General features: G+C 38.6%; 1 protein-coding gene across 1 annotated transcript; it reads left to right on the top strand.

Moving 5' to 3' along the window:
- The first annotated feature begins 130 nt into the window (after positions 1-130).
- Positions 131-26,479, top strand: LOC124622020 (ras-related protein Rab-30). The gene is made up of 6 exons (XM_047147574.1): positions 131-207; positions 376-525; positions 602-685; positions 769-952; positions 19,875-20,026; positions 25,820-26,479. Exons 2-6 carry the CDS (start codon positions 439-441, stop codon positions 25,928-25,930), a joined length of 618 nt encoding a protein of 205 aa, XP_047003530.1. The 5' UTR covers positions 131-207; positions 376-438; the 3' UTR covers positions 25,931-26,479.
- The last annotated feature ends 251 nt before the right edge of the window (positions 26,480-26,730 follow it).

The raw sequence follows: 26,730 nt of genomic DNA, 5'->3' as shown, positions 1-26,730 counted from the left end.
CCACCAATGTAAAGTAAGCTCATTGGTAGAAGCTGGCTACAAGGAAGAGCGACAACCAATAATACTCGCTCTTACATGAGAAACCCACCTGACATACAACCGTCGTGATTGGTTAAGATGTTACGCCAATGGAAACTAGTAGTTTCCAAACTTGTTCCCAGAGGACGCCCCGGGATATGTTTTCTGCTTATGACGACATGAGAAATTGTAAATATCACTGTATCATTCTTAATTTACCTTATATGAGTTATAATTTGCAAATGATATGCATTGAAGAACGTTAAAGTAGCTTTAAATTCGGCTACCAGTTGCAAAACGTTGAACTATTGATGCTTTGCGTAGCCTCATTAATTGTATACGGTTAATAATTCGCAGGTGTGAGTTGTTCTACATGGATTTGATGGATTACCAAGTTCTAAATTGCCTTATTGAATTTAAATGGAGGATTACAAGTTTTTGTTCAAAGTTGTCCTCGTTGGAAACGCGGGCGTTGGGAAAACTTGCCTCGTTAGACGCTTTACACAGGTATTTCATATGATGCACTGGCAATACACGTCATGTAGTAGTTTTCATGTTGTATATTTTGGTGTTGACGTTTCAGGGTTTGTTTCCACCTGGCCAAGGCGCTACAATAGGAGTCGATTTTATGATTAAAACAGTGGAAGTGGATAATGAGAAGGTTAAGGTACGTTTTGAGAAAGGATCTTGGTTCAACAGTAAGGCAGAATAAGTGTTTCTAAATCTACGTAATGTACCTTTCTCTTTTAGCTCCAGATTTGGGATACAGCTGGTCAGGAAAGATTCCGTTCTATAACACAGAGCTATTACCGTTCAGCTCATGCCCTTATACTGGTCTATGATATAAGCTGTCAACCAACATTTGATTGCCTTCCAGACTGGTTGCGTGAAATCGAGGAGTACGCAAGCAGTAAAGTCTTAAGGGTGCTAGTAGGTAAGTCACTAGATCACATTAAGAGAAAAGGTCCAGCCAACAGATTATTATTATTATTCATGTGATAGTTTCAATGTCTGCCCCTTATGCGTGAAGTTTGGTGGACAAAACATCTGTGTTGTATTTTGAAAATGTGTGTCAAGGAACTTATTTGCTTATACAGCATGGTATAGAGGCACCTTAGTATTGTCAAACTGCATCTGGATGAAAAGAGTAGCTGTGTCAAGGAAGTACAAAAACAAGTAAGCCTCGAAACGAATATGAACAACATTTTCTACTTATCTCTGTTGAATTCTTTGTTTAGCACAGCAAAATGAAGTGGAAAAATTGTTTAGGGACAAGAAATAATAATTTATTTTTATTAACACATGAACACTTCCCAGCCCATACTTCATAAGGCAATCATGTTTTTTCACAGCTGTGGTAGGTGATCTGTTAATTAAATAGACCACAGTTGACATGGCCTCTGTCAAAAAGCACATAGGTAGCTCAGCATATCGCTTAGCATACATCTTGCCTTCTCTATAATGGTTCTGTTGGCACATTCTGCTACTCAATTCTTGTAGGGACTATAGCGAATGGTAGTCTAATGCCTAGTACCCATTTCATTCAACTGTTTCTTAAGTTTTCTATTTGCATATTCTGATCCATTGTCTGATCTAAAAATTTTAATTTTCTTCCCCATTTGTCTTTCGACCATTTTGCAATAAATAGCAGATATATCACTCGCTTGACCCTTGGTACTAACAAAGTAAACATGAATGTATCTAGAAAAATCATCCACAAATGTCAGGAAATAGTAGCTTCCTCATAAGTATGTATTCTCCATAGGTCCACAGAGACCTGTGGGAATGAGTTGCAAAACTTCCGCAGATCTGCTTTGACTTGGTTTAAATGGCAGTCTCGCCTGCTTCCCTGAAAAAACTCATCTCCCATTGTACATTATTCTTTCCATCCCAGTGCCATATCTGGGTCGACAGAAGCGTCCGATCCCACGCGTCGGCTTTGACCCGTGACGTAAGGGTGTTGTTGTCGTGTGTGACGTCATGACGGCGCGGAGTTTGGTTTGAGTGTGGCTGTCTCCAGTTCTGTTTTATCTTATTTTATTTACTTTTCTAATCTGTTCGTTCTATCTCGTGAGATTTTTTTTTTTTTAATTTAAAAACACTTATTACTTATTTTAATTATCTGTTTCCTCGAATTTCTGTTTTAGTTTATTATATTTATCTTTCTGATCTGTTCTTTCTATCCCGTGAGATTTTTTTTTTAAAAAGACAAAAAACACTAATCAGCTGCTGAAGCATCTTTATCTTCTATGGGTTGCAGGGGTTACCACCCCTGGGGAGGTGGGTGGTATTCATGCATGGCTGTCTTCACTTACACGTTGTAGCTACGCAAGGCGTCTAAATTTGTTTATATTTAGTTTGCCCCCCACCCAAAACACCCCATTTCCCGCGCTTGTCCCGTTAGTGTCATTAGGCTTCTTGTGGAAAGTGTTTGTTTTTGTTTCCGGCATATTTGTGACGTCATGGGTCAAAGGAGACAGGTGGGATCGGACGCTTCCGTATTTCCCCATATCTTTCAATAAGGCCAAATTTTGTCTGTTCAAATGTCCAAGTCTCCGATGAGACAAGAAAACTTTTGCAGCATAAGCAGGGTGATTTCCAGTTACAGCAATATCTTGAACTGTATTTAATTTGTAAATACATTTTACCTTAGTTGCAGTAGCTACAATATCGCCACAAGAGTCAATTATTTTAGCTCCCTCTATCTCAAAGATAACCTTGCTCCTTTTCGTTACTATTTTGCTTACCAACAGCAAATTAGTTCTTAATGTATGTCACGAGCAGTAACAATTTGTTTTTCTCCATTCCTGGAAGTTCGCATTTTAACTTAGACACATCAACTGTGGAAATTCCAGTGTCAATCATTGAGTGAACATCATACAAAACTGATGGAGCTTTAATAATATGCACAGATGCCCCTGAATCTAGAAACTATTCTGCATGATTCTCCTCACTTGTTCCAATAAAAGAATAAAGAACAGAAAGTGCCTTACCTTTAATAGTTTTCCTCTCAGGTCTACTAAAATTAACATGCTTCTTTTCATTGATACTCAATCTTTCATTATACTGTGATGAAAAAGTCCAATCTTCTAGCATCTGGAACATTTCATTGACTAGTTCTTGTTCTATTTAGAGTATAAAGCTGACATTGTTTCTATCTAGCAATCATAAGAATCTGGTTCATTTTTTACGTCCTATGGACTCTTTACCCTCAAGCTGTCCACTGTAATGAGTATTCCCAAACTTTCCAGACTCATAATCAAAGGTGAATATTTCTCTGGTAGTCCAGCTAACAATAAAGTGCCAATCCATTCTTATGCAATTTCAAAGCCAATATTCCTCAGATGATTTGAGATTGAAATTATTTTATTAATATATTCATCCATGTTTTGGCACTCAGCAAATTTGAAAGTTGCATAATTCTCACAACCTACAAACTGCCCTATTTGCACTGTCTGTGTTGTACTCATATCAACAGTCACTTTTATTCACCATAAACACAGTACAACGTTACACACACTTCTGCACACTTTTGCCCAAAAAACACATCACCATGAAATTTATTATTTCACTTTAATTCAGTGTTGGGCCCAAAGCCTGTTGGATTTATTGTTTAGTACAGTGAAATGGCATGGAAAAATTATTTAGGGACATTTACATATAGGCTACACACAAAATGTCATTTCCAATCAATTAATCATAGAATACCATTTCACAGCACAGCTAAGCACACTGGAAAAATACTTTGTTCATATTTCTCCAGCATTCTCTGTCTACCATCTCTTAAGCAAAGAAATGTACCTCAAACCACAGCTTAATCTAAAATCATTAAGGATGCAAGTATTGGCCTTAGAAACCTGTTTAGTATGACCACTTGTATGCTTCGACCTACAGCAGCATCAAAGTGGCATACATAAATCACTCTTCAAAATCTAGTATGTGTAAAATTCAGACTGTGACCAGAATTCTACCTTTTTTTTTTTATGACCATCACATTCATTGGTGTCACCAACTCACAACCAAAGTGTTGCCTTTTAACCAGTACTAGACCTCTGTCTACATTAAATATCAGTACTTCAACACAGTTAAGATCTCTTATTCTCATTCTGTTGCTTTCATAACTCATAACCAAACTGTCACCTTTCAACCTAACCTACACCTACGGTATGCTAACATCAGTCGCTTGCCACTACTCACATAGCAATAAAATTATATAATAGGAAACAAAATAATTATTACTAGTGTTCTGTTTCATCCCTACCTCATGCACATGTGATGACACCACATGCCATGCCATGCCATCATAGGTCAAAGCTGACATCTGGCACAAGTAGGTTAAATTGAACCATTGTCACAGACCCAACACCAGTCAGTACTGAGATAGGCAGTGATGACCTTATATGTGAAATTGTGCTATCAGTGTGTTTGTACAAAAACAGGCTGAATTCAGGACTTTGGGTTGAAGAGCACATTGCATTGGTGGTGGTGCTCAAATTTAGTACAAGAACTTCAATACACAAGACTGAGACTGTTGACAAATGGACATGGCTAAAAATCTGGACAGATAAGAGAAATGAGATAGGTATCTGCATGTCCTGTACATGCATTCTTATCTGGAAGTTTTTTATCATCACCTGCAGATTTAACATTTTTGCAACCACTTTAACCTGTGCATTATATTGGAATTCTGACAGTACGCTTGTGCGTGGCATGAATTTTTGTCTGCCAAATTCAAACATCGTAATTAACATTCTGTTGACGAAGAACGTAGTTGCCCATCGTTACCATATTTTAAAATAACATAGCCTATCTTATTCCTGATACATTCTGTAAGTTAACAAAATTTTGTCATAATTAATGAAACAGATTTTTTGAAATTTTCTGCAGTACTTTGAATTCATGTTATAAATTCCCATCACATCTTGCGTAGTTTTAAACGTTACTCATCTAGTTGGTTTATCAAATGTACATTAATCCACCACAATATTACACATGCTACACTTATCATTGTATTAAGGCATTGCATTGTGTATGTGTTTATGTATTTAAGAGAAACTGCGATAAATTCCTTGATTTTGTGTTCTATAAGGTTCACACACAGGGGTCGGACTATGAAGCAGTGGTTCCTAAGGATGGAGGTCCTAGGACAGCCTTCATGTCACATTGTGGCAGTTTTCGGTAATTGCATTAATGACCTCTGTTATTGCAAATGAAACAAGATTGGCTCAGATGTAAGGCAACTGCTGGTATGGTGAAAGCAGGATCACATGTAAAAGTTGCAGAGAACCAATAAGAAGGGCATGTCAACATCTTGGGTGTCCGTCACTCACCTATCCTCTACAGGGCACTCTAACGTTTTGACGACTTAAAGTGTGGGTGTGGGTCTGGGTTATACTGATTTAATTTCCCCAAACCACATTCCACTTCTTTACAAGATGGCTTACTTGGGGTTTGCAGACACTCTTCTTTACTGGATAGCCAGCTGCTGGAAACTCTCTTGACTTCTCCATTGAATAATGCTAGCTACAGGAACTTTGAAGCCTATTTTTACAAGGGTAATAAGTAGCCATACAAACTTTACGTTTTGTCAATCAACGATGTATTTGACTTTCAAGCACAATAAAAATTCTTACTTTCAAGTAAGTCTCTCATATAGTCATATGTTAGAAACAATGATGATGATGATCATTAGTGTTTTAGGGCGCACAACGTTAGAAACAAATGGATTTACATTTGAAAGAAAGTCTGCTTAGACACCATGGCTTTCAGAAAAGGAGATCGAAAAAATGTGTTGCCTCTAGCAAGGTTGAGTCAAGAGTCTCTATATGAGAACTTTTTTAACTGTTCTTGTTTCACATAACAATAGTGAGTGACACAATAAGCACAAAGCTGCCTATAGATTCCATGGTTCTTCCATACATACTCATTAACACATCTATGGAGTGCCTGACAGGTACTTGTCAGTGCCGTTCGACTGCCGCATCTACTTTCTTCCCGCGACTGATTTTAAACCTGCACACACAAATGTGACGTGTAGTAGGTAGGATTTTACAATCCCGCACTCACATCTAGAATATCGTGTGTTCGAGATGGTAGAAGGCTGAGTGGTTCTAGAATTTACACAGAAATTATCAAATCACTACATATCCCCCCCTCCTCAGACCAAACACATGATATTTTATACATAATCATTATTCATATAATATCACTCATTATAACATTTCATATCTTGACCAAAATGCGATATTTTATATATAATCATTTTTCACATAATATCACTCATAATAACATTTCATATCTTAACAGTATACATTTCTTACATATGTTTAGAGACATATCTTCCCTTTGAGTAACAATTCTCTGTCCTTTCTTGCACAATCTTTCACTTACTTTTTTCTCTACTCTTTTCTTATTTTAGTTTGTTATTAAGACATGAGCATTTATTCGTTGTTTTAGTCAGCTTTACTGATATTTAGTAATTGTAAAGACTCTTTTATAATTGCAAACTTCAGGTGTTTAGGCCACATGAGTAATCTTTTTTCTATTCTTGTACTACTTTTTTCCTAGTATGTACTATTTTCATTATTTGTAGCTTGGAGGAACTCGGGGAGAAGTGAAAGTGTTCTTTTGACTCTCATTTACTTCCACAAAACATAATAATGCTAATCATTCATAGAATTTACACTTTCCAAAATAATTCCTGTAAAATTTATGACTTTTGTCACAATACTGTCCCCTTCTCCTAGGATCAGCACCTATTCCCTGCTTGTGGGTTGACCTTATGAGAGCACTTCCCCTTTCCATTCTGGCAGGTACGCCTATTACAAAACATTTCTATTTTTTAGGCCACAGATCATCCTTTCTCCACATAGGTACGTCTGCCCTTTATGCTTAGTGAATGCCAGGTACACCCCCCTTATTCTTTCTGAGTAGGCTTCACAGTTCATTACCCTAATATACATTTCTATGTATACCATAATTAAGTATCTTCTGGTAAAGCTATAAACCTATTTTAAACTTCGCATTTATTCTTTAATATACATTCACTCCCTAGAGTCCTCCTCTACTTATCAACTTCTATACTTTCAATGGACATTATGTCTATGTATACTGCTTATGTCCCACTATCCTTCAATTCATCAGAGTTTTTATTTCACTGATGTTGCTTAGTGATCAGCCTGACTAATTCTACCCCTACTTTCATTTTCTTTATTTGCTCATGCCTCTCTCAATTTCATCCATTACTCATTACTGCGTTATAGTTGTTTATTATGTAAGAGCACCTCTTCTTATGTATATTTGATATGAACCGTCATAACTCCCTATATATGTGCGCATAATTCCCTGTGTACACACCTTTTCTCCTACAACACCTGGTGGTTCTCACATCGGGACAGGCTTTGTCTTATGTAATTTAATGTTTGTGTAGAAGCGTTTATTTGTGGATATGTGGATGTGTGTTCATGTAGTCTGTTTCTTCAGCCATCTTATCTAAAAATAAGATGTAGGTTATTGGTAACCACGGAAATAAGGAAGTACTTTAGCGATAGAAGTTTATGAATATGGAAAGAAGGAAAAGATAGACAGGTCCTCAAGATGAGAAGTAAGAAAGGAAAAAAAGTGCTTGCTAGGATCAAAGAAGAGAAAGAAGATAGCCCCAAAGACAGGAAACCCTCTCCACCACCCCATCCCCCCTTCCCTAGGATCCCTACCTCTCAGGTACTTGAGTGAGACACCAGATGAGGTTTGGTGTTAAATTGTCTCCTACAGAATGGACTTGTCCCACCTTTACCCTTTGAGTTCCAGGTACACTTGTTTGTGAGGGTTTTTTGAAAGGTGTGATGTGTGTTTTGTGTTAGTCATGATTTATCTGTTCTTGTAAATCAAACTTTTAGCTACCATACCCACCCCTTTCAAAATTTCTACAAACCCTCCCATCTATATCACATCTCATAAAAGGTATAAAATACTCTATACAAAATAGAAGAGCTATACACTTCGGTACAACAATTGTTCAATTAGTCACATCATATTATATCTTCCACAAAAATAATAGTCTATTCAATTTATTTTGTCTAGACATCACTTTTTTTCCTCCTCTATTTTATGGTCATATTCGTTTTTTTTTTAAAAAAAAAAGCCTTAAGATTATAGGATAGTTTTAGATTTTAAGGGAATATGGTGCAGGAAAACTATTTTGGAAGAAACACCGAAAACAACTAAGGATCCAACGGTCGTCACTCCGCCCATTAACTCAGGAATGTTAACATCCCTGTGGGATATACAATTTTACACCCTTACATTGTATTTACCCTTTTCTAATCCAGTTGTGGATCTACTAAAAAGAACGTCTTAGGATGGACCACCGTTTGTACCCGGTATGGTCCCTCGTATTTTTGAAAAAACTTATGAGTCTCTTTCTTTAGAGTCGAGCTACCAAGATGTTGTTTTATGAGAACCAGGTCATCGGCTTGGTACTGAGATTCCACAGCCTTTTCATTATGCTTACTTCTTCTTTGTTGCGCCTTTTCAATCAAATTTTTAGAAATTATTTCCTGATTTACTTCATAATTGACATTATGTTGTTCATGCCAATTAAAATACTTAATTAAAGGTTCTCCTACAAAATGTTTGCTTATAACATCTAAAGGTGTCAACCCAGTTGATAAATGGGGTAATTCATTTAGGATAAGTTCAAAGTCCTTAATTTTCATTTCCCACAAAGTACGTTTTTCGTGGCAGTATATAAGACATGATTTCCCAATTTCCTTCATTACCCATTCACGTGGATTTGATGACGGGTTATAATGGGATATTAACATTTGTCGGATACTTTCCCACACTAGGAAGTCTCTAAATTTGTTGCTGATTTTAAGCCTGCACACACAAGCATGTGACATGCAGTAGGTAGGATTTTACCATCCCACACTCGTTTCTAGAATATCGTGTGTTCAGTATGGTAGAAGGCCGAGTGGTTCTAGAATTTACACTGAAATTCTCAAATCACTACAGCACTGTGCATTCAAACCATTATAGAGGCACGCTATCCCAGTTGGGTAATAATAATAGTGACAAAACAACAACAATAATAATAATAATAATAATAATAATAATAATCAATAGAGGCACCCCATCCCAGTTGGGTAATAGTAATAGTGACAGAACAACAGTAATAATGATGATAATAATAATCTGTCACATTTAATGAGAATAGACAAAAATTATAATACTGACACTGACCTGTACTTTTTAACCACAATATAATTATTAATGTGAGTATCCGCATTGGCACAAGCTGTTGTTCGTAAAGTAGTTAATACTGCACAGACCTCTAGATGTGACCATTTTAACTGGCAGGCCATTAAAGTGCAGGGTAATAAAGAAGTTTACAGGGAAAACAATTGTACATCAAACATTGCTTCCGTCTCAATCCAAATATTACATAAAAATTAAATATGACCATAATACATCAGAAACGAATTGTCAAAATGCGAACATCAACTTAAAAAAAACTGCAAAATTTACTTATTTTAGTCTGACATATTGCTTGTTGAGTAGAGTCCAAGTTTTTAGAATAGTTTAAGTTGCTTTGGTTCCCTTGTATGACACCATCAAACTGCCCAATAAGTCTTATTAAGTTCAAATGAAATGAAAAAGTTTATTTTCTCGAATTTTCCTTTTGTAACTGACAGGAACAACAAAATTTAGGAAATATGAAGCATTTAGAAATTCAAAGGAAAACCATTTCAGCTGAGATATTCAGGTAAGGGTAGATAGAAATTTATGGCTTGATTCAATGCAGATTATCAGAACAAGTCCAGACAGAGTAAACATCTACCATTTTTGTTTATTCAAACATGCTATTGAAATGCTTGACAATTACTGTACAATAACTACATTGTTTGGTATGAAACATCATTTGGAGGAAGTGTATCATAATTAGAAATATATTAAATTATGTACCAATATTATGAAAAGGAATGTTGCTACTCACCATATAGTGGAGATGGTGAATCACAGATAGGCACAACAAAAAGACTCTCACAATCAAAGCTTTTGGCCATCAAGGCCTTTGTCAACAATAGATCTCACACACACACACACACACACACACACACACACACACACACACACACACTCACACTCACTCACGCAAACATAACTCGCACATACGACTGCAGTCTCAGGCAACTGAAACCACACTGTGAGCAGCAGCACAAGTGCATGATGGAGTGGCGACTGGGTGGGGGTAAGAGGAAGCTGGGGTGGTGGAGGAGAGGGGTAGTATGGTGGGGCTAGTGGACAGTGAAGTGCTGCAGGTTAGACGGACTGCACAGGAGAGGTGGGGAGTACCAGAAAAGGAGAGAAATAAAAATACTGGGTGTGATGGTGAAATGATGGCTGTGTAGTGCTGGAATGGGAACAGGGAAGGGGCTGAATGGGTGAGGAGAGGCCAGGAGAGTTACAGGAACGTAGCATACATTGCAGGGACAGTTCCCATCTGCACAATTCAGAAAAGCTGGTGTTAGTGGGAAGTATCCATATGGCACAGGCTGTGAAGCAATCATTGAAATGAAGGATATCATGTTAGGCAGCATGTTCAGCAACAGGGTGGTCCACCTGTTTCTTGGCCACAGTTTGTCAGTGGCCATTCATGTGGACAGATAGCATGTTGGTTGTTATGCCTACATAGAATGCAGCACAGTGGTTGCAGATTAGCTTGTAGATCACATGATTGGTTTCACAGGTAGCCCTGCCTTTGATGGGATAGGTGATGTTAGCGACCAGACTGGAGTAGGCAGTGGTGGGAGGATGTATGGGACAGGTCTTGCATTTAGGTCTATTACAGGGGTACGAGCCATGAGGTAAGGGATTGGGAGCAGGGGTTGTGTAAGAATGGACAAATTTACTGTGTAGGTGGACAAAGGAATACCACTGTGGCAGGGGTGAGAAGGATAGCAGGCAGGACATTTCTAATTTCATGGCACAAAAAGAGGTAATCAAAACCTTGGCGGAGAATGTAATTCAGTTGCTTCAGTCCTGGGTGGTACTGAGTTATGAGGGGGATGCTCCTGAGTGGCCGGACAGTGGGACTTTGGTGGGAGACTGGAGAGATATGGCACAGGATACATGATTTTGTACAGGGTTGGGAGGATAATTATGGTCAGTGAAGGCTTCAGTGAGACCTTCGGTATATTTCGAGAGGGGCTTGTCGTTACAGCAGATACGATGACTATGGGTGGCTAGGCTGTATGGAAGGGACTTCTTCGTATGGAACGGGTGGCAGCTGTCGAAGTGGAGGTATTGCTGGTATGGAAATGTCGTGTGGCTACGGCCTCCCGTCAGGTAGACCGTTCGCCTGGTGCAGGTCTTTCGATTTGACGCCACTTCGGCGACCTGCATGTCGATGGGGATGAAATGATGATGATTAGGACAACACAACACCCAGTCCCTGAGCGGAGAAAATTTCCGACCCAGCCGGGAATCGAACCCGGGCCCTTAGGATTGACAGTCTGTCACGCTGACGACTCAGCTACCGGGGCGGACTGGTTAGTAGGTTTGATATGGACAGAGGTACTAATATAGCCATCTTTGAGGTGGAGGTCAACATCCAGGAAGGTGGCTTGTTGGGTTGAGTAGGACTAGATGAATCAAATGTGGGAGATGTTGTTGAGGTTCTGGAGGAATGTGAATAGGGTGTCCCCACCTTCAATCCAGATAGCAAAGCTGTCATCAGTGAATCTGAACCAGGTGAGGAGCTTAGGATTCTGGGCTTTTAGGAAGGATTCCTCTAGGTGGCCCATGAATAGGTTGGCATAGGATGATGCCACTAATTCCACCTTATCCAGCCACATCTGCCGCCCCTCTTCTTCACACTTATTCACCCTCAGACTTATCAGATATTACTGCAGGTAGCAGGTCTGAGGGTGGATAAGTGTGAAGAAGAGGGATGGCAGATGTGGCTGGATGAGGTGGAATTAGTGGCACCATCCTATGTCAACCTATTCTTCCCCAGATTTCATGATATTTCCCCCTTTTGCACTCATTTTATCCTTTTCGTGAATTTTCACATGTATTTGGGTATATTTTTGCGAAATTTTTCGGACATAATTTTACATTACTTATGTAATTTTTTGAATTCATCGACTTCATCTGGTCATCTTCAACCCAGCATGCCTAGTTTGCAAATAGATTACCCATTCAATTTCCCCTCACACCCTGTATCCTTCCACCAATGTCAAGACTTAGCCACAAAAGGGTTGCCCCCTTCATCACCCAGTACCTGTACTGGAACAGCTGAACCACATACTTTGCCAGAGCTTTGATTACCTATCATCATGCCCTGAAATGAGGGACATGCTACCCAAGATCCTTCCCACCCCTCCTAAAGTACTGTTGCACCACCCACCCAACCTCCACAACATCATTGTCCACATATGCCATTCCCAATCCCAGCCCCTTGCCAGAAAAACCATATCTCTGTGGAAGACCCAGGTCCAAGAACTATCCAATCCACCCACCCAGCACTTCCTATTCCATTCCTGTCACAGGTTTATCCTACCCAATCAGGGGCTGGGCCACCCGCGGAAGCAGCCATGTCATTTACCAGCCCTGCTGCAATCATTGCACAACTTTTTATTTTGGTATGACTACCAACCAGCTGTGCACCAGGATGCCATTCGAACTATGACAAGAGTAAGGTAGACCACCCTGTGGCGCAACATGCAGCTGAACATAACATGCTTGATTTTAGTGGCTGCTTCACAACCTGAGCCATCTGAATCCTCCCCTCCACCACTGGCTTTTCTGAACTACAGAGATGTGAGTTATCATCACAACACATTCTCCGCTCCCAGAATTATCCTGGCCTCAACCTACAGTAATATACTATCCCCACACCATCCACCCAACAGTTTCCACCTTCTCTGTTCTCCTCCCCATTCTCATCTCCCAACCTCTTTGTTTACCACTCTCTGCCAATGCACCCACCAGCTTTCCTCCCTGCTCGTCTCCTTTTTTACTCCTTTTTTTTCCCTACCTCTCTGCCCCACAAACTCCTAACACTGCACCTGTTAGCTTTCTAGTCCCTGCACACTCCTCCAGACAGCTCTCTCGTCCCCCCAACCCCTCCAGATTGCTGCTTCTAACCCACACGATAGTTGCATTCAGGCCCGAGCTGTCAGAGTTGGCATTCGTGTGTGCATAAGGAGTTCATGCTTGTGTGCAATGATTGGTATGTGTTTCTCTTTTGCTGATGAAGGCAGTGGCCAAAAGCTGTGTGTAAGTGTATTTTCATTGTGCCTTTCTGCAACTTAACATGTCTTCTTTACGGTAAGTAGCAATCTACTTCTTTCTAAATTGTTGATATTCCTACCTGTAGTTTCCAAGATACATTGGACTCAAATTGAAAACTAAGCAATTGTGAATAAAATCAGTGTCTTGTTAGAGATTTGATTCTAGCCTAAGCAGTCACGAACAGCCCATAATGATGAAGTGTTTGCCAATTTATATATTAGAACATAGTTCCCATCACCCATGACTTCCTGTATAAAACTACAAAGAGACAAAATGGCACCTTCAGCACGCCTAATTCCAGTACTGCAGTCAAGTCTCATGTCAAGAGGGACTCACCTGTTGATAAATTCACAGGATTTCTGAAATTTATTCAGCAGTGCACCAAATCATCAGCTAACATTAAAGTTAAACAGAAAGGGATCACTCCCCTATTCTCATATTTCAATAATGTTCCCAACAACAAGTGGCAAGATGCTGTCCTTTGATCACTTTAACTAATATTTCCCACCAGCAACACGTCATGTCATTTGAATGGTACTGGTATATTAGGAAATAGGCATTGCCCAGTGAATCAGAAGCAGACTACATGTCCAAAGATTCATGGTTCAGCTTTCAGATAATCATATAATTTTTCTCCATCACTTGTTTTATATGTCACAATGTTTTCCTCAGACTGCCATTTAAATAAAACTAAAAGAAATATGTGTTACGGCAATGTGTACCATCTATTGCTTTAACTCTTACATCAGACAAGCTGATCTGCTACCTATACATCAGCAACCACCTCTACCTCCTCTCTTTGTGATTTTTTTTTTTTTTTTTTTTTTTTTTAAGTCTGCACCTTGAAGAATGGTTTAAATATCACAGGGCCTTAATAGATATGGTTCTACTAGATAAGGTAGTCCTTGCAGTACACCAACCATTGAACTGACATGCCAAGTCAGATTGATGTTGACTACTAACCAAAGTGCAACTAGACATTTTTCACATATAAAAATCATTGCGACATGAGAAACAAGTGACAGAGAAAAATTATGTGATTATCTGAAAGCTGAACCATGAATCTTTGGACATGTAGTCTGCCTCACCTATTTTGTAATGTACCAGTACCATTCAAATGACATGAAGTGTTGCTGGTGGGAAATTATTGGTTAAAGTTATCAAAGGACCATATTGAAAGATGAGAATAGGGGAATGATCCCTTTTTGTTTAACATTATTGTTAACTGGTGATTTAGTGCACTATTGAATAACTTTCAGAAATTCTACAGAATTTATCAACAGCTGACTGACTAGCTGCAGTTCCCAGCATTGTCTGGTATATTTAATATCTGCCACACAAAGTGACTGGCCCTGTGCCTTATTTATACTCATAGTCAATGTATGCCACATTGGAACTGCTTATTTGAATCACTGGTTGTCAACAGAATGTGACAAATCAATACATCTTCACCTATGGCATTCATAAGAATCAGGCTCTGGGCTTCTGGCTCTGATATTTGGAAATATACACCAACTTCAATCCAAAAGTTTGGCAATAACAATTACAACATACATTATGCTTTGATTCTTTTTTAAATTACCAATTAAAGTAATACATCAGTAATATACAGGGTGATTCAAAAAGAATACCACAACTTTAGGAATTTAAAACTCTGCAACGACAAAAGGCAGAGCTAAGCACTATCTGTCAGCGAATTAAGGGAGCTATAAAGTTTCATTTAGTTGTACATTTGTTCTCCATTTCAGCCAATAAAGTTTTTGGTCCCTTTTTCTTCGAAGGTGCTACTGTAACTGGACTACAGTATCTGGAGATGTTAGAGAATTGGCTGTTCCCTCAGCTCGAACAAGAAGCACAACAATTCATATTTCAGTAGGATGGAGCGCCACCACATTGGCACTTATCTGTCCGTAACTACCTGAACGTCAACTACCCGAGGCGATGGATCGGCCGCCAGGCAGCCCGTGACAGAGCACTTCATCACTGGCCTTCAAGAAGCCCTGATCTTACCCCCTGCGATTTTTTCTTATGGGGGTATGTTAAGGATATGGTGTTTCGGCCACCTCTCCCAGCCACCATTGATGATTTGAAACGAGAAATAACAGCAGCTATCCAAACTGTTACGCCTGATATGCTACAGAGAGTGTGGAACGAGTTGGAGTATCGGGTTGATATTGCTCGTGTGTCTGGAGGGGGCTATATTGAACATCTCTGAACTTGTTTTTGAGTGAAAAAAAAAAACCTTTTTATATACTCTTTGTAATGATGTATAACAGAAGGTTATATTATGTTTCTTTCATTAAATACACATTTTTAAAGTTGTGGTATTCTTTTTGAATCACCCTGTATAATGCACTTAAAATCTAACTGTAAAATACATATTCGTTTCGCTTCAATAAAACTGATTTTCTGCAGGAAGTATTTTGACTCTAAAAATGTGTTGTATGAAAAGATGATTAGTTGTGCCAGCTGTTGTTACATTTTGTGATAAGTATCTCATTTTGTTTTTGTAGAATTTGTATTATATTGTTCAAGCAAGGCTGTGTTTGCACATGACTTGAACTGTTTGAACAGTTTATGTCACAGTTCGAGAAATCTCAAGTTCTGTTCGATCTGTTGTGTGGCATTTAGGATTTTGATAATAAAAATAACTGTGTAACATGGACTAAAATACCTTCTAGGGTATATATCGTATTTAACAGTGGCAAGTAATCAATAAATAAGAGTTTTCAGTAACGTTTCTGTCAAGTTTTCAAGTTTTTGCTCATTCTGCGATCAAATGATGTCTCATGGTACAATCTCCAATCTCCACTATAATTTATGCTCACGATAGGAATTACAGGCAGTTTGCCACAATATATTCTGATTGTTAGGCATTTGATTTTTCATCAATTTTCTTCATTGTTTCATCTGAATGTATGTGAAGCAAATCAGCCAAGAAATTTTAATTAAATTTGTCAAGTACTTTTGAATATGTCTGGTAACAGTGTTTCTCCTTTATATATATTATAGATATATTAGTGTATTGTGTACATTAAAAAGTATATAACCTGTGTCCACCCAAGAGGGGATTGTGTAGAAATTTGAAGTAAATCGTCCAAGAACTTTTAGAGATTTCCTTTCTCCATTATATTTTACATAAATAAATGTTTCAAGTTATATTACAAAATCTTACATAGTCAGTGATCTTCCAGTTAACTTGAAGGTAAAATATTCAAATTTTCATCAAGATTAGAATAAAACTGTAGATTTGTATAATAGGAAGTGCTACATTGTGATTCTTGGATTTGTGACTTTTTCCCTGGTTTCAGGAGGGTGTTGATTATCATTTTCCTCCATGAATCAGGCTATAATTCCTCAGAACTAAATTCTCTTAAAAACTGAGAAGTAGTCCGTGGAGATAAGATTTAGGGGTTGAAACATGTCATGTGCTTCATATAGCCTTGGTGCAGAATTTCCAACAACAAAATAAGGTACAGTCTAGCTTATATGTACTACAGGTATAATTGTACTCTTCAGTGATGTCCAGTTCAGCTGCACTCTATCTACTAATTCCCACCTGTGTTGGAATGTGCAGTCTGCATTGCTGATGAGTACTATTTAGTGGATGTGTTTTGCCATTGTATGGTCTAAGATTTCAGGTGTGGTGATTAGTCTTCCACTATCTCTTATGGTCAAAATCTCCCTTCTTCTCATTGTTGCAAATGGTGTAAAATGGTGAACTGACTGAATTAAATCTTGTCAGTATAGTTTTTTATGTTTTATTTATTTTTAAATGCTGTGAGATTGTCAGCAGATGGAGTGCAATGGAGTACAGGATTCAATGACGAGGAAAGGGAGATTTGCCCGTAAGAGGTAGTGGAAGGCTGATCACCACACCTGAAATCTTATGCCACATAATAGGAAAACCCATCCACTAGATAATAATCAGTAGCAATGCAGACTGCACATTCCAGTACGGGGCGGGGGGGGGGGGGGGGGGGGGGAGATTAGTAGACAGAGGGCAGCTGAACTGAAGATGCAACAACACTAAAGAGTACAATTATGTCTTCAGTATATGTAAGCTAGGGTGTACCTAATTTGTTATTTCAAATACACCCCCGAGGCTGTACAAAGGAGAGTATGACATGTTTCAACCCCTAAATCATGTGTTCAAGGACTACTACTCTTAGCAGAATTTGGTTCTGAGGAACTGTATCCTTATTCCTGGAATAAAGTGATAATGAATCCCCCCAAGGAACCAGGGAAAAAGTCAATAATCCAAGTAATCACCATGTAGCACCTCCCAGCAATATGAGAAAGACATTAGAACAAATAATTAATGGTTGGTCGGTATGGAACTTTGAGTCTAGAAAGCTTCTAGCCACCTTCACTGTGTTTTCTGAAGGTACCACTGTATACATGATAATGATATGCTCCAAGAAGTATCAATATAAGATGCTGTTCTTGTGAAAGCAACCCTTAAGAGAATTTTTTTACATTTGAAAGGTTGTGACACTACCTGCCAGTACCAAATTTTATAGCTACTGCGTGAGTGAGTGTCTTTTCAGTACACTGTAATCTTCCCTTTAAAAATATTTTTAGGTTAGAGTCAGTAATACTTTCTTAAACCAAAATATCCAGGAGATTGGTACTACTCAAAGGAATGTCTTAAGTGTTTCCTTTTTGCAACAGCAATTGATAGTTTAGTGTCTACAGCCAGGAACTTGTATGATGCTCTTGGTATGCGAATAATTTCTCACTTTTTTGCTCATCTTGTATTCCTCGATTGCAGCTCTATAACTGCATACAACGTTCAGAAGATTAGAATTATGGTTGGAAACCAAGTTTTATCTGGGTGAATGAGTGTGTGTTAACTCTAAATGTGTATCAGTTGAAGACATAATGTCATTGGTCATATTGTGGCACATGTGTATATCATGTTTTTAATCAAATTATATTGAGACTGGCAGCCACCATACTTAATTTTAAGAAATAAATAAAATTTTGGCCTCATTTTTATAAGAAAAACATGAAGGATCTCATTACAAGAATTCTAAAAATATTGTAGTGCCTTAACAGCTGCTCCTGGGAGCCAACTGGATTCTCCTTATCATTATTCTGTAGAACCTTGGGTTGGCTGTAGTTGGACTGTGGCTACAGTTTGTATGGCTCTGCACAACAATACTACCTAAAGTCCACCATGGGGCTATTAGAATAACAATAGGAGCCTTCTGAGAAAGTACCATACCCAACCGTTTCTGCAAGGTTAGAGAACCACCTTAACCACTTGTTGGAAGTTCTTCATTTGGCGACATACATAAAACATTCAATTAATGCCTCAGTCTTGGCAGTTCGACATTATTGTTTTATTGTCAACTGAACAAGCTTATCAAAATTGCAGAAAAGCGAGAGATCTTTCTATGATCCATGAGAAACCTGAATGTCCTATCACGGAATTGTAGCAAGTTACTGTCCTGGCTTTTATACATTTTGGGACGAGTACCAAAACTTTACAGCTATTGATACCACTGGAGTCTAGACAAGTGAAAAATGTTGGTTGCTTAGTAGTTCTCTCTTAGTCTTTGATACAGAACTCGTGTAAGATCCTACATGTGCTGGTATGAATCAGGTGTGACCAAAAGAATATATGCAGCAAATAAAATGGAATAAACCACACAGAATGTTACTTCATTTGCTGTTAAATCAAGGGAAGGATATATCATTCTGCTGGGAATCCATGGAAATGAGCTAGCTAGCAGCAGTGGGTGCCTGCTACAAAAACAGTATCCTAACTTTACTGTCTCTTTCAGTTTACTACCTTGTTGTTATGAAGAAACCTTGTGTCTCTAGGAGAAGTAGTGGCATGACGTCCAATATGAGTTGTGGCAAACAAAGTTAATAATTCTGCCATTGAAGACATCCTTCCAGTTATAAATATAGAAATATGTTACATTAAAGCAGTTAAGAATGGCAGAGCCCCCTGACTCAGAGTTAGACCTCACAGCAGGAGGCACCACTGATGTCACTCTTATGGTTTACCAGTTTCAGTAAATCATATTTTAATTGATTGCCCTTAGTACTCTGATGAAGGGCAGCGGTGTGACCAGGCAACCACCTTCCACTGATCATATGTCACAATGAGACTATTGTTGAAAAGATGTTAAGGTTTTGTACGCTGTCAGAATTCCTGCACAAATTACTAGTGCCAGTTCATCATCTTTTAATCAGAGACCAACCCACCACCTTTTTGTGGTTGTCGTTTTACAATTTTTCACTTATTGAACATTCTCTTTCTAACTTGTAAATCTTACAAAAGAACAGAATTTTTCAGTTAGTGTCCTTTACAGAACTATATGTTGAACAGTAAGTGCTTTTACCTTTACTGCTTTTCCCTAAATGTGTTACTCATGAAGCCATATACTTTGTTATCTGATTAACACAAGCAGGGCTGCTTGTTGCTGTGTTAGTGTGTGCCCTAAACATTGTTGCCATTCTCTCAAGCTTTTATGTTCCACAATATATTTCATTGCACATTCAGTACAGTATCTGAAATATGTTGCTTATGAACATTATTGCAGGAAATAAAACTGACCGTGAAGACAGGGAAATACCAACCCATGTAGGAGAAGAATTTGCCCGGTGTCACGACATGTACTACCTCGAAACATCTGCCAAAGAGGCTGATAATGTTGAAAGGCTTTTTATGGAAATTGCTGCAGAGCTCATAGAGGTGAGTAAATACCTTGGCACACAAACAAAATGTTCAAGTAATAGCCATGATAGTAGAAGACAGTACACTGGAAATGCAGCTATGTGAAGTCACTGGGCTTCATTGGCTGAGATAGAAAGACAAATTTGAAAAGAAATTATGGAAATTATAGTTAACATCCTTAGTTTGCCGGTAATCACCTATGTAATTTGTTACACCTCTGTTTCTCATTTTGATTGTATGCGGTTTGCTTCTGCTGTCATTCTAAGCCAATTTTCTATCTGTACACATTTGACTACATGGGAGGGGACTTAAAAAAAACTTGAGACTACATATTTTCTCTGTGGAGACACTATCAATAAGTAATGGGAAAGAAAAGTTATAAGCATGATTCAGAAGTCATGCTTAATTCTTCACATTTACTAGCAAAAAGATCTAAGTGCATATAATTAATGCTGGCCATAAACAAATTAATAGCTTGAAGTCTGTCAGATGCATAGCTGCTTTTGAACATGATTAACTTCATTACCTTACGATCACAGAACCTGTCCATAAAACATATTTTGGGAAAATTTTGTGTTTTTGCTTTCTAACCTATGAGGAACCAAGTCAGGTGTGCCCTGCTCATGGCTGGAATAATTGCAAGAGCCATGTGTTCAATATAGTGTTCAAAATGCCAGTCCTCTGATATTTAAAACATTGCATCTGTTGTTGAATTTAAAAAATCTTTCATAATTACATGTTTTGTGAATGTAGCTGATGATGGCTCTTGGAACACATGCTATTGAAGATCACAACTGCCGCCCAAGTATTTTGCATTCATTCCTTCATATGTTAATTGTATTCTGTAGATCCCCAATGGAGAAAAATCTCCAGAGGCGTGAACAGGTCAAAATATGTGCTTGTCACAGGGCACAGGGTTAGTGTATGTGGAAGAAAGCCAGAATTATATGCCCAAAATGCAGATAATGGTAGACATAACATGCTAATAGCAGGCACTGCCTGCTTGTCAACGAGGGACCATTCGTATGGAGATATTCTTGTGCAGGAATTATTTAAGTGGGACAAAAGGGGATCCTGAAATGCCTGTCATCATCTCTGCCCATCGAATGATACAGGAAGCTGTTGTATGATCAAGTGCATCCATTTGTTCCCCTGTTGCATACATCATCTGCCATAAGCAAAAAAATGCATTTGAATCAGAGATAGCAACTGTGTTGGAATAGGGGAATAATGTAACTAAGTTGAATTGGAGATAGCTACTGTATTGAAGAGAGGAGGAGGGAAAGAGAGAGAAAGAAAGGTAATGTGTGCTCCTGTTGTCATGGCCAATCGAATAGTTAAATGTCTCACATGACTGGGATGATGTCAGAGATTGTAATGACCATCAATGAAATACTCAACCACAAGATGGGCAAGACATACGAGATCAGTGCATTTGATCATGGGTGCTAGTGTATGGTACACTATCTTCCGAGGTCATGTAGGCTCTGATCTTTTCATGTGAGTGTGCTGCGAGTACCTTGATTCAGGAAAAACTGTCACAGCTGGAGTCAGTTAAAGTGAGCAAGAACATATTGATAACATATGTTGTCAGTTATAGCAGAGGTAAGAGCAAGCAGATGGACCACAGTCAGCAAATGACTTGTTAGTTCAATGCCGGACAACAGCTGGTAGGTAGGTGTGCCATCCGGAGCTGTCAACTTGCTGTGGTGTTTAGAAGCCACTGCTCCACACGTATATCTCTGCTTGTCACAGGGCACAGGGTTAGTGTATGTGGAAGAAAGCCAGAATTATATGCCCAAAATGCAGATAATGGTAGACACAACATGCTAATAGTAGGCACTGCCTGCTTGTCGACAGGGGACCATTCATATGGAGATATTCTTGTGCAGGAATTATTTAAGTGGGACAAAAGGGGACCCTGAAATGCCTGTCATCATCTCTGCCCATCGAATAATGATACAGGAAGCTGTTGTATGATCAAGTGCATCCATTTGTTCCCCTGTTGCATACATCATCTGCCATAAGCAAAAAAATGCATCACATCTGCCAGAATGATTTTAGGAACACTTCTGAGACATTATACATAAGAGTGGTTCCACAATACACCAAATACATGTTCTGAATCCTGCCTAGCCCCTATGAAATACTATTGAGCTAGATGCGCAGGATTTAGACCAAGCTCTGAGTAACCTCAGCAGATGAGTGTCATTGATCGGAATGGTTCCCAATTAATCTCAAATAGATTCCCTTGAATTATTGTACCAAGATGTAAAAATAGAGGTCAAATCTTCACAACCATATACACAATAGATAACCATTTTCAAGACAATTGCAGATGTGCCTGGCTGTAGTAAAAATATGCAATACCTAATGCTCAATACAGTGTCATGTAAATAGTCCTGTCAGGTATATACCAAGCCACAATTGCAAGGTTTCCAGATATCAACAGTGATGGCTGGGTTTTTTATGCTAATGTGCTGCAGCACACTGTAAATATTACACTAAAATTACGCCATTTCTCTTTGAATGCAAGTAGGAAATTGCTCTAAAATGACCCCATTTCTCTTCGAATGCGAGCTGAAAATCACACTAAAATTCCACAATTTATCTTTGAATGCTTGCTGGTGTGCAGATAAAATGGAGAAACACATATTTTGTAGTATTCTCTCCACAATAGCTAGAAACCTGTGATCAACTCAGAGAAGGGGTGCAGCTGTCTGTTTTCAATTGTGCATGCTCTGATATGACATCATCCCTTCCACCACAATGAGTGTTACATAGCTCGCAGTAACAGATCAATGTTTTTTTAATTGTGTGTAAAGTATTGTGCAAGCATAGAGTATGAGGGAGCTTAGATGAGCGGTTGTCCTAATGGAGCTGTGGCTGAGTGTTCAAATGCACTTACTGCCAGTTCATCTGCTTGGGTTCAGTTCCAACTACTACCAACTTATTTTTTTGTTATTATTCCTCACAATGTCGAACTATTAATTACAAAATTTAAATATATTTAAACATTTCAGTTTATATATGTAGAAGTAATAGAGTCAAAAGGCACTAGATGATGATAAAAAAAGTGAGTAAATGAGAAATTTAGTATGAAAGTGCTTTCGTAGAATATTTCGCCTGAGTGAGCCGTAGGGAAAGGTAAAACGATTTCTAAAGATTTACACATAGAATATATGGGATTCCAAGCCCACTGACTGATAATTCATTGGCTCAGGTTGGATTCCAGCGGCTATGTCAGCCTTGCGCCCACTTGCAATGTTAATACATAAAATTAATATATTCAAATTAGTTACGATTACTAACCATGTATGTCAGAAGGCTATAGGCCACCACACTGTAGCACATGTTAAAATTTTGCTCGATCTGCCAATGATAAATTGTCCATCAACCATCCTAAAAGGGCACTGATGATGGAGGGAGTTCAGGACATATGGTTCACTTAGTGGTTGCACAAAACTTGAGCAATTTTGAGATATTTTGGCAATGTTCTGGAACTTCAGCAATTTCTACATGATATAAGAATAAAAATTAACAATCCAAATTGCAGTTTCTTTTCTTTCTGTTGACGGTCACCAGTTTCTGTTGATAATTTTGGTCAGATGATGGTTATGATAATCAAAACCAGTCAACAGCAATAAAAAGAAAATATGTTATAATTTAGACTTACTTTTTGTTCATATATGATCAATTTTGTATGAAATAGTTTCTATGTAGCACAATACAACTTTTTAATTAAGTGCCATCTCTTCAGTCACCTTGCCCTCTGGATTTGTTTGTGCAGTTTGTGTCCTACCTGTTGCTCACTGCGCCCTTACTGACAAAAGATATATTTCACATGAAATATGAAGAATGGATCCTTGAGGGGATAGAATTACAACCTTATTGCAACCTTCATGAGACTGTAAATGGCAGTCAACAAATATCAAATTATCAATTGGACTTTGACAGTGTCAGGCACTTAGTGCAGATATACAGCAATTTTTTAGAGTGAGTCAAACATTTGAAATTCTGAAATGGAATAATGACAATATGGTAAGGATTGCTACTCTCCACGTAGAGGAGGCACGGAGAGGCAGACAGGCACAATGTGCTAGATGTTATTCAACTGTGATGTTTAAAGCTTTCCCAGCGTACTGATTGTTCCATTATTGGAACATTATTCAACTATTTGACTAAACCCTTCATCAGACATAGACAAAACAAATTCACACACATCCATACAATCACAATACAGAGCCATTGTCATCTCCGGACACTAATCCACAACTGAGACAGCATCTGAGAGAAGCATTGATTGTTGGCTGGGGCGAGTAGCGAGGATACAGAGGAGGTGGGGAGTGAGAGGGACAGCAGGGTAGGGGTGGGGAAGATGCTAGTGCGGCTTGTGGCAGCATGCAGGGATGTGATGGGGACAAGGTAGTGGGCTGCTAGGTGCAGCACTGGGACACTATGCTGTAAGGCAGAGAGGAGAGAAGCAGAGAAGGGGGAAAGACTCCACAGGTGCACTGGTGAGATAGAAGGCTTTTGTAGTGGTGAACTGGAAGCAAGGAAGAGGATGGCAGGTGGAGGACAGGGCTACCTGAGATTGAGGCCAAGGGGAGGAGGAGGGGACTACAGGAATGAAGGATGTGTTGTAGGGAGAGCTCCTACCTGCACAATTCCACAATATTGGTTTTGGGAGAGAATCCAGATGGCACAGGCTCTGTAGCAGTTGTTGAAGTCAAGTACATTGTACTTTAAAAAATGGACACAAACCGTCTCGAGGCACAAACATTTATTTTGATAGTAACCGGTTTCGGTCAGTTCTTTTCCATCCTCAGACCCTCATACCATGGTGGTAGGCAGTGGTGGTGAATAGAGCAGGTATTGTAATGCCACAAAACATCAACTGCTTGAAATTCTAAAATTATTTTTTGTTAGTTATTCACAAACAAGGGTCCATCAGGGCAAATGGCTGTTGGATATGATGCCTGGAACCCCACACCAACATACACAGCTGTATGGATGATTTCATAAAGTCAATCCCACCCTGGGGACCTCTCCTTTTTAGTGCTTTCTACACCACAGGCTGTTTTGATCCACCTATCCAATAGTAGCTTCTCAACTCTGGGGATGAGTGCTTGTTCTCCAGCATATCTTTGCATCCCGGCACCATCCACTTCTTAACCTATTTTATTTATTGTTATCTTTCTTTTTTTTTTTTTTTTTTTTTTCTTCTTCATCCCGTCTCACCACTGCCTCCCCCCCCCCCCTAATTGTGGCAGCAGTCATCAACTGCTGTAATGTATGCTCTGAACTGATAGTTCATCCAAGGTGGCTATGTAACTACCAATGTCAGTAAAATCTAAACTTTATTTAAGCCACAGTTTTTACAGTTCAACTTGTGAAGAGTCGAAATGTAAATAACACAAAGTCCACAAAATTGTTACTTCTGATTCTAGTGGAAACTAAGAGAGTCAATAAATAACTTATACGCAATGTCCAAAAACAAAAATATGTAGTTGATATGCTGGCTGGTCGATGACTGTGGCTTGGCTGCTCACCGAACTCAGTGTAACTCGCTGAAACCGAGTGTAACCGGGACTGGCTCCACAATTGGAACTGCTTACTTGGAGTCCTGCTGCTGGCATTTTCACATGCATCTGTTAGCAGTAGTTAGAATTTTGATTCCTGAATTTTAGTGTTGGCTGATCGTCCTGTTTCCTTGTAATGTTATAATTTTCTTTATGGTATTAAAATAAAGCTTTGATAGTATTGGAAATGTAACAGAATATTTTGTTCACATTTCGTTTTTTCTTTCAGCAAGCAAAGAGTAAGGAATTGCCAAGATATGATGGAAGTGGTGCACCATCACTGGAAGGCCGCACAACTACTGTTGGAGACAATACTGGTGGGTGTTGCTCTCGCCTCTAGTGAACAACAGCACAAATTGAATGGAAGGCTTTATTTTTCAAGTGATGCTTCCAATCCTATCTACTGAACTCAGTCATTCCACTGAAATTGGTGATATTGCTTGTAAAGAAAATTTTTTCACATCATGTAATCATATTGCCTCAACAGTAAATTTTTTCCTGTCAGTGTTATTTACATTGGCAGCATAGCAGCCTTCTGCACACAGTGATCACTACCTACATGTGCACTCTCTCTCCTGTGTTGATTTATAATTGTTGATGATGATTGTACACTGTTTCTTTTAACCTGGCTCTGACAGTATCATAGAATTTATTCCACCTAAGCTTCATTTTATCATGGTTGCTTGTTCCTACGTTTGTTGTCGTAATGATTACAGTGAATATTGTTACATCTATTTCTATGCATATTCCACAATATTTTAAAAGCACTGTACAGCATATACTGGGATACGTCCATAATGCTTTCTGTTGGATAAAATATTATTCAGTGACAATATCTGTGTCACAGTTTATAAATTCTTGTGAATAAACCATGGAGTTCAGAGAAATATTCATGGATATGATGTTTGTGTTCAGGAGAACATACCAGTTGTGTGTGAGTAATATCAGCTGTCGTGCAATTTATTGAAATTTATAAAAAACTGTGTACACTTTTGTTTCCCTTATGTCTCTTCTGTCTCACAGATTTAGCTTCTGGATGTTTTTATGCGACAATTTAATTGTGTTGTGTCAGTTATTGCTGTCCACACCATCTTAATTGTTAACAAATTTTATCTACAATCTTTTCAGGATAATGAAGTA

This window comes from Schistocerca americana, chromosome 7, assembly GCF_021461395.2.
Source record: "Schistocerca americana isolate TAMUIC-IGC-003095 chromosome 7, iqSchAmer2.1, whole genome shotgun sequence".
Taxonomy (NCBI): domain Eukaryota; kingdom Metazoa; phylum Arthropoda; class Insecta; order Orthoptera; family Acrididae; genus Schistocerca; species Schistocerca americana.
This window is presented reverse-complemented; position numbering and strand designations above follow the sequence as displayed.